Here is a 16,834-nt window from a genome sequence, read left to right as displayed (position 1 = left end):
GTGGAAAAAGATGAAGTAAATTCCACCGTAACTAGGTTGCAGTTGTTGGTAAAGAAAAAGAACAAAGGCAGAAATGAAAACAATACTGAACTGCAATGTTATGGAGGATTTTTCTCACAGATGCGTGAAAACAAATTTAAAGGTGACCATCTGCACACAGTGTCCTAAAGCTGTTTTCCAGATTTCTTTTAAAAAATCTGAACGCTGTCTTTTCTAACCACAACTGCTTTCATTGAGTGCTTGCTCTTCTCCCCTCCTCTTCCTTCTGGCCAGAGTGTGTTGGAGGTTTAAATTCATGGCCTTAATCCTGCATATAGCACCCAGCTCAAAAGCACTCGGCACCAATGTTGCTGCTGCTGCATGAAATAATTCAAACAATAACATATGTCTGGAATTGAGCTGGCCCCAGGCTCTGTTCCATGTCTCACCTGGAGAAGGCACTTTGATCTTCTGAGCTGTAAAATGAGAAAAGCAATACTTACTCCCTGTTATAAAGTGCTTTAAGCTTCTCATGTAATAATTGCAATATTGGTATTTATTACAAGTAATGGCTGTGGGCTGTCACGGTTCTGGTGTTGCGTTTTCTAAAGGCAGCACCCTAATATAGTGTAACCCATAGATGGTTTTCTAAATCATCTATGTGGTTATACTAACCTATGTTTTGTTTCATATTAATAAATTAAGCTATATATGGGTTAATTTCCCATAACATAATTCCACAAGTGAGTGTAGAGACTGGCTCCTTGTGGTTTGGAAAACTGAAAGGAAGGAATAGGGGACTAAAATCTCTACTTCTATGCCTATCCAGGGAAATTTCTGTAAATGTCTCAAGGTTGATAAGGCTGGAGGAATGGAGAGAGTGTTAGATGGCTATGTTGCAGACACAGAAAACCCTTTTGTGTGTCTAAGCAGATGTTTTGTCCCACATGTATTAATTTATACCCATGCATGTAATTTTCTTCCCCAGCATGTAAATCTGCTCATCAAACTGTAGTAATGAAACATGTGAAACCAGGGTCAAAAGCCTGGAGGCTTATCAGATGTTACATTTCATGTCTAAAAACTTACAATATTTGGAATCAGAAAAATAACCTTAACGCAGTCCTGGAAGACATTGAGTATCACAGCCTAAGCAACCGATCTGAGAAACACATTAATAAAATGAAGGATGTGATTAGTTCAGCTGTAGATATGGGACTGTGGCTGTGCTTGAAGCTAATGATATGCTTGAAGCTAAGAATGTGCTCAAATCTTTTGTCCTGGACTGAGCTACAGTGCTGTGCAACTAGCAGGACTAGCAGTATTTTCATTATCGTCTCTTCATCCATGGAGCTTCTGTCCTGCTTGTTTGTGCATGTTTACATGGTTTGCACAATTTGTTGGAGAGACACTGGGATTTTTCAGAGCCCAAGTGGAAAAGAACAGAACATAAGATTCACAAGGACTGACTTTGGACATAGTTTAAATATTTATAATTCTCTCAGATGGCCTTGTAATTTATAGTAGTGCATTAATGAGTGGAATTGTTGTATGCCTTGAAGAAACTTTAGGTCTTGCTATTTGTGCATCTGTATTATCCAAGTGATTGAACATTCCTCCCCAAATTCACATTTGTTAAAAGACCTGACATTTGGCTATTTAACCGGAAAAGGATTACTTGCTCTGATGTAGTGCTGGAGACTTCTGACCACCAGAGTAATGCTTGTGATGCCTTAGAGGCTTCCTGTGGGGAGTGAAAATCCATAGAGCCTCTTAACATTTTGACTTCAATGTAAACCTTAATTTTAGGCCTTTGCTGGAAATTTAAACTATGTATTGGTTACATTTCCACTGGGGTTTCAGTAAGTAAATTTTATCAAACAAGCACAAAAGGTCATTGTACTTGATTCATAAACAATAATAGCTGAGCTAATGAAATGTCTACTTCTTTCTCAGTTACTGCAAAGGTCTTCCTATTCTTCCATGTAAACCTTTTCCACATGACCTGCTATGTTTTATCAAAAATGTTTCCCTGTATTAGATTTGGAAGGAGAGGGAGGTAGAGCAAGAGTAAAGAAGGAAAAGAAAGGACATCCTAAAATTATGCCAGAATATAAAAGTGGTCTTAAATCTATTATGACATCTCAGTTTGCATGTGTTTATGTAGCTGCTCTGTTTAAGGGTCTTAACATTTCCAGTACTTCTTAATTGGCAATGTTTCTCACCATCTGAAAGTTGTGTTATGGGAAGTTAGCATACCTAACTGTTCATTTCAAGGTTAAAAAAAACCCAAATAGAAATATAGGTATGCTTTCTTCAGTTTGTGAACACATACAGTGGTCATTCTGGTGGTATTTGAAAGCATAAAAAAGGGTAAAAACATAAGCAGTGTGGGTATTTCTCAGTCCTATTGAAATACTGAGAAATATCATAACTCATAACTGAACAGAAAACTACTTTAGGGATATAAAATTGGTAAGTTCTCTGCCATCTGCCAATCATTGCTGTAGCATCTACAAACAGAAGCCATGTGGGAATCACATACTCTAATCCCATGTTTATAAAGAGAAGACCAAACCACTGTTTTGTGCTTCTTTCAGCAAATATCACCTATATACAATTACTTTATTTGCACAACTATTTGTATTTAATGTTACTTCTGTTGAACAAAGCACTGGTACTAATAAATATTTTGAAGCCAGCTGAGACGGCAAGAAGTGCAATACAGAACAGAAAAGGGTCAGCATAATATGAACATGTCCCAGGTGAGTGTGATCAGTATCTAGCCTCCCTTGGCTTAAGCTTGAGCAACTGTCTAGGTAAAAAGGAAAAGCTTCTCTCATTTATTTTTCCTCTTTTCCAGCAACACCAGGCTTTTACCAATTCACTGTGCTTTACCCTGTTCAGTTCTATAGCTCCTTAGATGTGAAGATTTCAGCTTTTCCAGCATAAGCTTATCCTAAAGACTGACAGTGGAAGAACTGCTGTTTGGAAATATTTCCTAAAATTTTAACATGTCATTTCCTTTTCTTAAATCTAACTCTATTTCTAGTTGATGCTGCTTTATCCAACAAGAATTATTTTTCTCACCCTCCAATACATATGGATAGTTGCCACATTTTCCTCATATCCACTTTGGCTGTAGTTACCCAAGCTAGGCAAATGTAGCCACTTTTTCCCCTTACAAATCCATTTCTCAGCTTCTTAATAATTTATGGCTTTTCTGTGGACTCATCCGATATGACTAATGAAGAGAATCTGAATGTAATATTCCATGTCTTTATTGCATTAGAGCTCCATGGAATAGGTTTATTGTATATTTTTCCTTCATGTTCATCTTCATTCACAGTCCGAAATGCTGCCATCCTATTCTGCAGGCTCATATCACATTTGTCCATCATGCTATAATTTGTAGGCTGAGCTGGCACGCTCCTTCACGTATTTCACACTTTCCTACTCTTCTCCCGTGAATATAATATATACACTAATGAGCTCCCTCTGAAATTCATCCTTTCCCAGAAGATGCCAATAACTAATGGGATGACACTGGACCAGTTTTGGCCAAATTAGTTCACAAGGTTTAGTCAATACACAAAGCCCTGAAAAGATTGTCAAGGGGACAGATGTGTTTTTTTGCCTCCAGCCTCACTATGTAATTTCTTCTTCCCTTCTACCCTGCATCTGGTAGAAATCTTCTGTGTTACATGGAATATCCTTGCCTGACCCAGGGGCTTTCACTCTGCTGTTGACAGCCCAGACAGCAGCACTTCTTTCTGAGCTGATGGCAACTCTTGCTGCAGGACGTTGGCTCTGCCCAGGCTGGCTGTGCCTGTCAGCTGCATTGATTATATAGACAAATTTCTGAAACACCTGACTACCCTGAACAAAGAGAGTAATCTGAGGTGGTGGTGGGCTGAATTCATACACTCAGAAAATACTTTAGTTCTGGGAGTCAGAAACCGGGTCTTATAGTTTCTTGTGAAATGTCATTAAAAATATTATGAGTTTTTGGAGCTTTAAAAGAGATTTTAGATCTCCATGAACTGTATCACTGACAGGTTAGTAGAACTTAATTGCCACATTTTGCTTTCTGCACTAAGTCCCTTTATTTCCTTGTAAATTCTTGCATGGCTTTGTATTCACAAATTGGCTTATTTCCTTGGACAGTTAGTGACAAGTGTATGTAAAAGGGAAGACAAGTGTATGTAAAAGGGAAGAGAGCTAGAGCACTCATAAAATTGCAATATAGTGCATACTAGTTTAGAGACATTAATAGATGGGTCCAAAAGATTTTTTTATACCCTATACCATGGCTTGAAGAGAAAAGGAAAAATTCTTTGCCTTGCCATTAACATTTTGTAATGGGTCTGGCTGAGATGGAGTTAATTTTCCCCATGGCAGCCCTCATAGTGCTGCAATTTGCATTGATAGCTAGAAGGGTGTTGATAACACACCGGTGTTTTGGCTACTGCTGAGCAGAGCTCACACAGCATCAAGACTGTTGCTCCAATATCCCCCCTCACCAGTAGGCTGGGGGTGGGCAAGACCTTGGGAGGGGACACAGCCAGGACAGCTGACCCGAACTGACCAAAGGGATATTCCATACTATATGACATCTGCTCAGCAATAAAAGCTGGGGGAAACAAAGGGAGCGGGGGGGGGGGGGAGTGGGAGGGCATAGGTTATTATGACATTTATCTTCTGGAGCAACTGCTACATGTACTGCAGACCTACTTTCTGGGAAGTGGGTGCACATCACCTACTGATGGAAAGAAGATAATAAATCTTTTTTCCTTCACTTCTGTATGCAGCCTTCACTTTTGCTTTATTAAACTGCCTTTATCTTGACCCACAAGGCTTTTTCCATCTTATTTTCTCCCCTCTGTGTCCTGCTGAGAAGGGGAGTGATAGAGTGGCTTGGTGGTCACCTGGCATCTAGACAAGGTCAACCCACCACACATTTCCAAAATCTCAATCAAGTTTTGTTTCGTGTAATAAACTGCTTGATTAATCAAGGTTTTCTCAGACAAATCCATCTCACTGAGTGTTACAGGTGTCCCTGGAGAAGAAAATCATAGTATCAATACATGCTACTGGGAGGACCCAGGGTGGTCTTCAGTATTGTATAAACCAATCTTATTTAATTTAGCACTGGCTGTTTTGAAAGAACATCTAGTGACAGCCTTGAATATCAAATAATAAAGGACTAAAACTTGAAAGCTGTCAGTAAGGGGACAAGTTCTTCAAGTCTTGAAGGAACTTCTATTACTCAAAACATTGATCTTCACATTGAGTGCTTGGTAGTTCTTATCTAGTGAAACACTTTCTACTTTAGGTGATGCTATTTTGAGGTTTTTCTCCAAGCAGCTTTCATAGTGTCTGGACTTTGTGGACCTCTTTGACTTTGGCAGTTCATGTTTAGACCTACAAAGATTGCTCATGTTGTACTGGTCAACAATTTCCTCCCAGCAATCATAAACCATTAGGAATCGTGGCTGATGATGCTGGATCTGCCCCTTGTTCTGCTGTCACTCATCGTAAAGCTCATCTGTGGTCTCAAGCAGTTCTAGATTATAACACCATTCCTTGACAACAGCCTTTGTGACAAGGCTGCATTCAGCAGTTGCTTGTTAACTCCTAGGGCACCCTGATGTGGGTCCACTGTGTTAACCCCGTTGCCCAGTATATATAAGATTCTTTAGGGTACAGTGATGGCAAAACAATCTATCCTATTTTCAGTAGTCTGATGATACACAGGTTTGTGTCTTCACCTCCTCTTATCCAACACAAGCAGCTGAAAGACTGGCCTGACGTCTAATGGAAGTTTTCCCGTCAGGCACGGTAATAACGTGAAACTGGGAATGACTGGTGGTAAAGCCAGGCTGAAGAAAAGAGCTGAAATCCATGCCAGAGGCTGTGCATTCTCCTAAGGTGGTAGGTATGCAGTAATCACAGGAAATCCTGCCATTAGTTGATAACTAATGTGAATAGTTGATAACTATTAAAGATCAAGGTAGAGTAGCAGCAGGATTTAGAAAATCAGTATCAGACAAATGAAACTTTCCCATCTCCATTGATCACAAGATGAGTTTTCTCTTACACATGCAGAGCTTGCTGCTGCCATCCACCACTTTGCCTCTTTTGAAGTAAACCGATCAACATGCTCCATTTATTTTTAATTGATGGCAATTTTGGAACTACTATAAAAGTGTCTGTCAACATGTTAAATAAGGCACTGTGCAAACAGTATATGGCACTAGCACTTGAGAACTTGCATTTTTTATTTGCAAACATCTGGGGACACTTTAAGATACTAGCTTCAAAAGCCTCAAGGGACATGGAACTGGCCTGCCCGAGCTGTGGCATCAATTGCCAGTTAGAATCAGCAGGACAACCAGTGCTGAAACCTCTTTGGTGTAATGAAGACAAGGCTGCTGGCTGGATGACTCTGTAAGAGGACTGAAGCACTAATTGGTCCATATTTGCTGACTCTTGGTGTAATCTCCAAAGACTATTTATTCCCCTGGCTTTCTGGAAAAGAGCTGGAAAAGCAGAGAACCCACATGTGGATGTGTAGTTATCAGAGAACATCTTACTGTTCATGAATATAAGTTGTCCAGCACTGTGTTTCCATTAATTTAAATATCTAGCAGGGCACAGAGACTCCACATATGATTTAAATTTTCTTCTCCATGTATTTATAGGAACAAGTAGGTCATTGCTTTACTCCAACCACAATTGTTCTGGCTAGTCTTTAAATAACTCAAAGAGAGGTAGATAGACTCTGCTGTTGCCACTTATGGCTTCAACCCATGCACATCTTGCTTGTAACATCATTTGCTGTTCAGGAGAGAAAAACCCTTTTGGCTCTGCTGGGGCTTTGAGATATTTTGTGCAGAAAGTGATTAGCAATGATTTTTCTCAGTCTGGGCTTTCTTTGTGTCCATTCAGTCAACAATCAGTGAAGATAACTTGAATTCTGTTGTCATACCTCTTACTGCTTGATGACTCCCAGTGCATCATCCCTACCAACGTCAAATCACTTCTTCCTTCACTGGGGTCACTTTCCCTGCCTTCTCTCTTCTGACTGTTTTATATTATAGATAGGACCCCTAAGCTCTAATCTTGGCTTTTCTTTCTCTCCATCCAGGACTGCCTGTCCTCCAGCTATGTCCTTACAATTAATGAGTCTTCCCATTCATTTATTCTGTCTCCTTGCAAGTATTTTTAGACTGCAATAATTTCCCTTGCATTGGCTATTTCTTAAACAAGATAAATGCTCTTTCACACTGTTTTTTCTCATATGTTCCCAGTACCTTATTACTTGAGACTCTTCAAGTTTTAACTCTGTATCATCTGAGGATATTCAATGAAGACTTTTTGCACGCTGGCTTTAAAGACTGCCCAGTTGTGTAGTATGAAGAGGAACAACATCTACTTCTGATTTTGTATGAGACTCTTACTGTGCCTAAGAACAGACTTCTGATTTACTTCACAGTTGCATCCCTAATTTGCTCTATACCGTCATTGCAAAGGCTTCTGAGACCTGAGAGGTGGCACCTTTTTTTCAGGTAGCCATGCTTAAAATAGACAAGCCACAAAACAAAAGTCTGTGGTTTCTGTGCAAGGTGTTAAGCAACAGACAGTTTACTTCAGCAACTAGTATTATCAGAGAAGAAGTGATACTCGTCTCACTTTCCAAAGCCAGAGAAGCCCTAAGCATTTTATTTTTAAAACCTTTATAAGTAGTTAGACATTGTCACAAGAAATCATGCTTCAAGATATATTTACTATTGTAACTGCTATTTAATAAAATGCATCTAATAAATAATGGCTCTCTAAGCACAGAAAATGGGAAGCTTTTATTATTTATCCATAAAAAACTTTAGAGCTATTAAACAGATTTAGAATTTGTGACATTGCCATTGTGTTCAACCTTCATTTACTAAATCATAGCAAAGAGCAGAGGTTCTGTTCACAGTTGTTGAGCCCTGCTACATTTTCTGTAAGTGGCTCCACACATATGACGACGAAGGGATGTCAGGGCAGCTGATCAATTAAAGAGCTACTCTCAACTGTTACTGCAGAACCTCTACTCCAAACAGGGCATTCCACACACTTGGGAATGTGCAGAAAAATCAGCCAATATACAAGGTCACTGTAATGTTACATTTTTAGAGCTCTTTTTGTCCCAGAGGATCATAACTGTTAAGGTTGTATACATCTGAAAATCCCACCACTACTGATGAAATAAAATAATTTGCTGCAGAGTAACTATTTAGCTGCATAAGATGACGATGCAGCAATTTACAGCCAGGAACACAGATGTCTGACAGAAAGAATAATTGTGGGGAACTGTGCTGCAGTTACTCAAATTGGGATCTCACTGTGCTTCAGCAGTACCAAGGCTTGGCAGTGAGTGCAGATAGCTGCGACCCTCACACAGGGACAGGCAGGATCCAACCCTGGTGTGAAGAGGCAACAGGCTTCATGGACAGCTAGTCCTGTTGTCCTGCAGGGGGGCTGTCCTTGCAGAGTGGCCCACCAAAACTCGGAGTTGGTTGTGCCCTTCTCAGCATGCGGCCCCGAAGAGCTTTGCAGCCTGAGGCAGCGTGGAGGCAGACACTGAGTGCCATGAGCTGCCCGAGACTCCAGTGTCCAGCAAATGCCAAAAGCAGAGGGTGAAGGTGTCAAACCATAATTTCTGCTGACATGAGGAAGCTGCTGGATGAAAAGCTGGGAGACTGTTGCCTTCAGAAATATATGAAAAAGAGGTTGCATCAACCAGTCTGTGGAATAAGAACAATCCTGGGAATCCTTCCAACTTGAGGTGTACCGCATGAGACACTGGCTCCGGTTCCAGCGACAAGGTGACTGTCTGCTCACCTTGATGCCATTGCACTGGCAGGGAATAATCTACATCGAGATGCTGTTTGTGGGCAATGATAATAGCTTAATTTTCCTCTAGATTTCAGCTGATGTTGATAGTGTAGTTTATAAATAGGAATTAGAATGGGTCGGTAAGTTCATTGTTAGATGCATTTTTAGATTGTTCATTACATTAAGTTAGGAAGGCTGAAGGGACTTGTTCAAAATCATATGATGAATCATTGGCAAAACCAATAAACAAATGCTAGTTTTTTCTTGCAACCTGTCCATCTGTATGCAATAACAAATGTACAAAGACAGCTAATGAACTGCCAAAAAGCACAGTATAACCCATGTGAAAAATCAGAGCACTTTTTATTGTTCACTGCTATTACACATGGAAACAATGGTGCATTCATGCGAACACACACAGTGTGGAAGGATGTATATCCTACATGTTTTGATTATCCAGCTAAGGGTTTTTCGGGTATATATTCATGGTTACTCTGCTCATCACCACAGACTTTGTTTGTTACGGATCCAAATGAGTATACAAGTGCGAAGCGCTGAAGGATGGCTACAAGGCCTGTAGGAATGAGTGCCTCTGTTCTGGCTTGTGAGAAACACAAGGATGAAAGCAGGTGCATTCCCCTACCTGACATGCACCAAGAATATTTCTGAGGAAGAAATAACATTTTTCACGGCTTGTCAGCATACTCCCCAGCCTATTAAAGAGAAGCAATGGATTCCTATCCAGCCTGCATAAGCTGATGCAGTTGACCAAAACAGGCTTCTTGCTGCAGCTGCTGGTCAATCCAGCGCTATGATCCTGGTAGAGATGTCATGCTATCCTTTCTTAAGGCACCTATTAGCATAGGATCTCAGCACTGATCTCATGGGCTGTTGCTGCAGCTAGAAAACAACTGACACATTAGGCTGATTAATCCCTATAGTAATTCCATTAACCTCCTTAATGGAGTCATAATATGGACAAATTTACCCCACTGCAGCAATGCAAGAGGGAACTGCCCTGGAGAGCCTATAAATACGATGTGGTGGGGATGTCCGATGTAGACACTTTTTTGTTTGTTTTAGTGCAAAGTGAAGCATCCTGACCAGCTGGAAAGCTTCCCTGTCTTCTGGGATTCTGAACTCCTCACAGCACTAATGGGGCAGGTGCCCCCTGCAAGAGAGTGATGCGTCAGGGCTCAGATACATCAGCAGAGCTCTCAGCACCCTCCTGCCAGCTCACTCTGTGTCCACATGTCCCCCTGTCTCTCTCAGGCATGCATAGCCTGCCTCACCACACTGCTTCTCAGGCACAGCCTTTTCATTCACCTCTGTGGTTTCCTCTCCTTGTGCCTCCATCTGATCATGATTTATCTGCTTGCTGCTCCCTGTCAGAAGGGCAGCTCTGTCTGTGCTGTGTCATTGGGCAAAGGACTGCTAAAAATAAGTACCAGTGCTACAGTCCTGACATATCACTGCAAAGGCAGCAGATCAAGGACAGAAATGAGAAATTCTGAATTTCTCTTTGTTTTCTTCCTGCTTTTCTAGCCTGTGGAGAGAAGGTTACCTGCCACCTTAGCTATGTGCATAGCCTACACCTAGGGCGGCTTGATTGCATTGCAGTTCCGTCATTAAAGGCTTCTCAGTACTGTGAAGTTACCTCAAGTACAGAAAAGCCAAAAAGGCACCCTGCAAAACCCTCCCAAGAAACAGACACCATTTTTGCCATCTACCACAACAGCCCAGGCCCTCTGAAAGCTCCTGCTGCAGTTTGTTAGGGACTATACAGGGTGGCTAATGGGGGCTGGGGGCTGGAGGAGTCAGGCGGGAATCCACAGGAGGGTCTGACTAATTTTTCTGCTAGTTCAAAGACTGTTGCCACATACGCAGGTGCAGTGATGTGACTACTAAGCTGCAGTATCTCTTCATCTACATGTTTTGTGATCTCCTTGTTAATATGCTAGATTTATTCAGTTTGATAGCCAGTCCTTTCCTCCCACAGAGGCTGCAATCCCAAGAGATGGAGTAGCCCAGCTCTTTAGTGATCCAGGAGGCAGTGGGAGAGAACAGGGGAGGTGGTGTGTGCACGGGATGCACAAACATGCCTGGGGTTTTATTTCTCTTTCTGCCTACGGTAGTCACTTCCGACGTTCAGCACAGGGATGAAAAGTCCTAGCAGCCACCTCTTACCAAAGACCTCTTGCAGATTCTCCCTCCAGGGCCGGGCTCTTACCACCATCCCTTTCCGCACCTGGTACCTCGTCTGCCCACGCAGGACCAGCAGCATCTGGTGGCAGCAGAAGCCAGCACAGGCCAGTCCGATCCCAAGCCAGAGGTAGAGCATGAGGATGACAAACATCTCAGAGCTAAGGAGAGCACCTGCAGACCAAGAATTGGGGAAAGGAAGGACAATAAAAGGAAGAGTTTAGACACATCTCACATGCCAGTGTACCACTCAGCCCTGAGAACCGACCAGCTGCTTGTATTCTCTGGCCACAAGTGGGGAGTCAGGAGCAAGACAGACTGGTTGCTCTAACAATATAAAACTGTTTCCTTTGTAGCATCTAATGCAGTGGACCCCACTGGGGAAATACTGAAATGATAATAGTCTCCATACTCTTCTCCCTTTGCTGTTAATGTGAGTATCTAGATTACAGGGGCAAATTCAGCCAGAAGTGAAACATGTCTGTAAGACTTCATCACGATTTTGAAGAATAGTTAGTTTATTTAAGGATCTTCCTGCTTTTCACAGTGAATCTAAGATTTCTAGGTTCCTTTTGAAAAGAGATGTGGTTCCTACAGCATGTAGATGCTTCCAGAAGCCTTACTGTGTGCATTAATACTAGGTAGAAAGATTTGGGATTTGTTACTCTCTCTCTCTCATCACTATATATATACATATTTTAAAAGAAAAAAAAAAACAGTAATGGTTTTCCTAGCATTGGGCAAGGACAGTTTTCATATGAATGCAAGAAACAGAAAACTTTCCAAAATACAATCCAAATTTATTTTTTAAAGCTGCTGCTAGAATACTCAAAATACTTTGTAGGTTTGAAGCTCCTAATGTAACTTGTTTTGTAGTATGTATTTACACTGAATGTATTAAAAAAGTATCCTGTGGGCCCTTTCCTCTACAATGATTTTAGAACTCCTTTTATTAGTATAATAGCAGGTATCACTGAGTGACCTTTCAGTGTGTAGGCAAATCTGAACCCATTCAAATAATACTCTCTGTGTGTGCATATGAATGTGTACACATATATTTTGTGTATGTTAATATATTATGAAACACTCATATTTGCACACAGGCACACAAAGAAAATTAAATGTGTATCAGTACTGGTACAAATAACTGATATCACCTGACTGGTTCCCCTCAGGTTTAAAAATGAAAAAGCTCTCACATGCTCCTGTCCCGCTGGAAGGCCGTGAGGCAGACAGAGCCGGGCAGGTCACAGCTCTATGAACCTGCAGGAGCAAGGACTGCAAGGACAGCAAAGGTGGGCTGCTTAAAACAAGTACATGGCTGCTTCGGGCTTTAAATTCAATACAAGGGCAGGTGGATTAGCATCTCTTTCTTCTCTTAAACAGAAGGCTGGATTAAATGGTGTCATCTGACTTCACAGTCTGTGAATCCCAGCTTCTCCACCTGGCAGTGCTGTAAGGGAGTGGTTGGGGCTGACCTGTGACGATCACATCAAGCTCTGGGCTCAGCCAGCAGGTCCCTCTGAGGATGAGTTGTAAGGACATGGACTACAGTCTCGAGCTTTCAGAGATTGTCCTCACTTGAAAAAGGCACAGGAGTCATCATTCAGTTTTCTTCCTAAATGCAATGTCATCTTTCCCTTCTCATTAGATCCCATTCAGCTCAGTGGGCTTCATGTGCAATACAGCAAGGGAAGAGCAAGCCCCTCAGGATGATGACAAATCCTCATACCAATTCTGTCAGAATAACTTAATCTATCAGGTAGGAAACCCAGAGCCGAATATGGGCTTCTCTGCCTCTCTTTTGCTGGACCACAGTGTTACAGACATTTGCTCTTTCCTACGGCTGATATTCTAATGGAATATGGAGAAAGACAGCTATTTTCTTTAGAGTCTTTTGCAAGGCAGCTGTAAGCTTCATTTCTATGAGCTGCTGAAATTCACCATCAAGAAAGTAATTACCCTTCTTTCCCCTTGCAAATATTAAGAATCTCTGAGCCATGCTTTCCCGAAACATGATTTTTTTTTAACCTTTTCTTCGGGTTACCTATATAAAGCATTTTCTATAATTTATTTTGTGGATTCAATCTGACTTGTGTTTATAAAAGAATTCTCCTTTTGTTCCTCATGACCACAGTCCATTTTAGTCTCAGATTCACTTTTGCTCTAACTGACCCAGTGTGATCTCAAGCTTATTCCCATACATAATCTATGCCAGAAAAGCTGAATCACAGGCTGAAATTACAGAGTCTGGGTCGGGTCCTAAAATCCATGCCCAAGCACAGTCTGGGCAGGACAAGCCAACTGAACATTTTCCCAGCAAGAAAGCAGGAAACACTTGATATAAGACCTGCAGATTCACCCTTCATCCTCCTTTACTCCTCCTCCAGTGCAGAGAGCATGCTGGAGAAGAAGAAAGGTAAAGATTTTCCCTGCTATACCAATGCTACATAAGTTATGTTAGTTGAAAAATATTGGGTGGACAAGCCTTCCAGGTGACTATTCCAGGCTGTGTTTTTCTTTCCTAAATTGGACGTCAAATGTTCTGGTAGAAGTCCAGTAGGCCCTTCCTCCCGAGCAACCAAGACACCACACACCTGTGTATTGCTGTGTGTGGCAGCAGTTCTCACCCTGGCCAAGCTTGGTGGGAGCTGTTGGGAGCTGTTGCCTCTCAAGGGTGTTTTGGCTCCCAGCCCTGCACGCAGCCCTATGTGTCCCACTCAGACACTGCCCACATGTTGTCTTTGGCACTGCAGATGCTGACAGCAGCGATGGGGCACTTCAGTGACTCTTCAAACATATGCCAGGGCCCAGCTTGGTGCAGATGAGCCCACAGAGTCTCAAAGAGAGGACTAATTCCTTGATAATCTCCTCCCCCATCCCTGTTTCCCCTTCCAGGTTGCTGTACTGAGAGCTTAGGCACAGGGGAAGACCATTCCCAGTGTTTTTAATGCCAGTGAAGCTTGTGCAACATTATTTACAAAAATTCTTCTACTTGGAAAAATGACTCCATAAAAATGTCATGGAAGGATTTCATGTTTATTGTCTCTCAGTGATTACCATGACAAATCTGCAAATTTGCCAAGTAGAGAGATATTTGTTTGTTTTCAGGTGACAACCTTGCAAAACCAGCCTGGAATTCAAAAAGCAAGCTGGGGCCTCTCTGGCTCTGGTATCCCCAGCAGCAGAGACATCACACTCAGATCATAATCAACACTTCTGATGACAGCGCACAAGCCAGAACACTCCAGAGCCTTCTTACTGAGCTCAGCTGAATCTGCAAAGCTAAAATATATGGGATACCTATTTTAGTCTAACAAAAGCTGATCTAGGTGTGCGAGGCATGAGCTGCCTGAGGGGGGAACAGCATTTTTCTGCAGTCACTTCCAGGGTAGAATAAAAGTCTACACTGTCTGCATAGTCCCTCCTCTGAGATGAGGTTTTATCTAGCTCTTGGGTTTGGACAGAGGAAGGGTTGAGGTTGGAAAGTTTGAGGGCATGATGCAAGGTGAAGAAGCAAGGCTGGAAGGGCAGAGGAAGAGTTATGGAAGCAGAATCTGGAGTGGGAAGGGGAAGGATTGTGGAGATTTATGGAAAGGCTGGGAGAGAGTGGAAAGGGGAAGAAGAATCAGAAGGAAGCGTAAGGGATAGGGACATGGAGAAAGAGACAATTTGCTTTTGGTGTAGAGCTCTTGCAAAGAGCAGGCACGGAGAATTTCCCCTGGTTCTCTGTGGACCTGTGTCCCACACTGGGGTCACAAGAGAGGTGGCTAATCATGTCTCATTAACTCTTTTATTGGATTCTGTTGCCTGAACCCAGGTTCTCCTGTGCTGGAAGGATGGCAAGATCACAGTTAGTTTATGCTGCCAGGAGGCAGGAGTTGGGTGACAGTGAAGGAGGTGAGTGGACCTGGATGAAGAGAGTGAGAGTATCTCCACTGAGATATGGGAACCTGCAGACTTGTAGGATACAAAAACCTACAGATGCCCCACAGCTGCCTGTAGGACAGGCAAAAGATTCCCTTCACCTTCAGTACAGTGAATGAAATCCCTCCCCTCTATCTAATTACAACACTCTCTGCATGACGGATGGCCCTATTCTATCACTGGCAAGCTGGTATGGGGCATTTCCCAGAGCCCAATGCATTAGGAATAGGGCTGTAGCTGTAACCTGAAGTGGGTCCCAGCCTCTTTCAGCTGAAGCGAAGTCCTCTGCAAAGGCTGTCTCAAGCCTCTAAGGAGATTTTGTTGAATGCAGCCAATTCTCCCTCTTGCCCATTTCCCCACCACCACTCCCCTCACACAGCTATCAAAGGAAAATCATGTCTTTCCCACCCTGGTAACCCTGGAAGAAGAACATGCCCTCACCTCTGAGGAAAGAGTCCTTACCTGAGAAGAACTGGCTGATGGAGTGAGGCAGAAGAGTGAGGAAGGCCAGTGGGTTTGCAAAGGACATGGAGAGTGCAGCAGAAATGTAAGCCATGCCTGTCACGAGGGAGTCAAGACAAGCCAGGGAGGTATAGAGGCAGAACATGATGAAGTTTCGCATGTTCCTGCTCCCGATGCAGTTTCCTGTGAAGAAACAGTGGTGGTCATGCCTCTGGGTGACTCTGGCACATAGTCTACAGAAGTGCGTGCTGGGTAAGGCTGAGCCAGGGGACCTGCTTCCATCCAGCCAGTCTGCCATCACTTCGACTCCTTCGCCCAAGTTTAAGCCCTTGCCCAAGTCCTCGGGGGAGCTCTGGATCACAAGAATGTAGTTGCCCAGGGCATTAGCTGAGAGGAAGAGGAAGAGGGCCCCATGCAGCAGAGCAGGAGAGAAAAGTGGGGTGGTGGAAAGTTCTCTGAACATGCTGGGGATGAAGAGAAAGATCTGGAGGACGAAGGTCACTAGGGAGATGCACAAGAAGTAGGCTGGAGCAACAACATTGAGCAACCTGAGAACTAGCATTGCGGATTACGTTCCTGCAGGGGAAAGCAAGGAGAGAAGGAACATCACCGCTCCGGCTGCACACATCATCCTTCCATTTCCTGCCGGGTCCTGGCCCCGCTGCCTCCGGGAAATGCCCTCCGGGGACGGTTCTCCCTCGCCGCTGCCCCACGGCCCCCGCCGGGCCCGGACAAAGGGACAGCCTGGGGGCAGCGACCGCTCCGCGGCTCTCAGAGAAGGCACCCCGGCCCCGGCGCCTGCCGCTTGGGAACTTGCAGCAATGATGCCCCGGAGGGGCTGCGGAGGCTGAAGGGGAGAGCCGGCTCCCGCCGTGTGCCGGCGATGTGGGCACCGCTGTGCTCGCCTAGCAGAGTCCCTCTGCCAGGCAGGGTCAGTTTTGGTATTGCATGAGAGGAAAAAAGGTGGTGCTGGAGGAGGGGGGAGTGAATTGAAAGGAGGGGGGAGGAGAAGGGGAGGGGGGAGAGGTTGCTCTAATCCACTGCAATACGGATCAAATCCAATGCTCTAATTTATCCTTTAAAGCCACGGATCTACAGATTACCTCTATGACTGCTGCCCTGCTCTGCACGAAATTAGAAAATGTACAAAACAGCTGATCAAGTGCTGTCCGGATGCAACCTGCGGCGCTCAGCTACCGAGCCGGGGCGGCACGGAAGCCGCAGCCGCGGCTTCGGCCAGGCAAGGTGCATCCCTGCCCGCCGGGCGGGCACCCCTGGCCCCGGGGCTCAGCTTGCATCGCCAGGGCACAAGAAAGCCCGGGGGACCAGATGCAGTGGGGAGCTAGCTGGGTGGCAGTGTGGGTACCCCGGCACGCCGAGCACC

General features: G+C 43.7%; 1 protein-coding gene across 1 annotated transcript; it reads right to left on the bottom strand.

The window, feature by feature from the left end:
* Positions 1-10,969: 10,969 nt before the first annotated feature.
* ZDHHC22 (zDHHC palmitoyltransferase 22) lies at positions 10,970-16,012 on the bottom strand (the record flags this gene model as incomplete). Its single annotated transcript, XM_082058333.1, has 2 exons — positions 10,970-11,235; positions 15,451-16,012. 2 exons carry the CDS (start codon positions 16,010-16,012, stop codon positions 10,970-10,972), a joined length of 828 nt encoding a protein of 275 aa, XP_081914459.1.
* Between the last annotated feature and the right edge of the window lie 822 nt (positions 16,013-16,834).

The sequence above is a fragment of the Streptopelia decaocto genome (genome assembly GCF_964273445.1).
Source record: "Streptopelia decaocto genome assembly, chromosome: 7".
NCBI classification, from domain to species: Eukaryota; Metazoa; Chordata; class Aves; order Columbiformes; family Columbidae; genus Streptopelia; species Streptopelia decaocto.
Note: the sequence above shows the minus strand (reverse complement) of the source record. Positions and strands in the feature narration are given on the sequence as shown.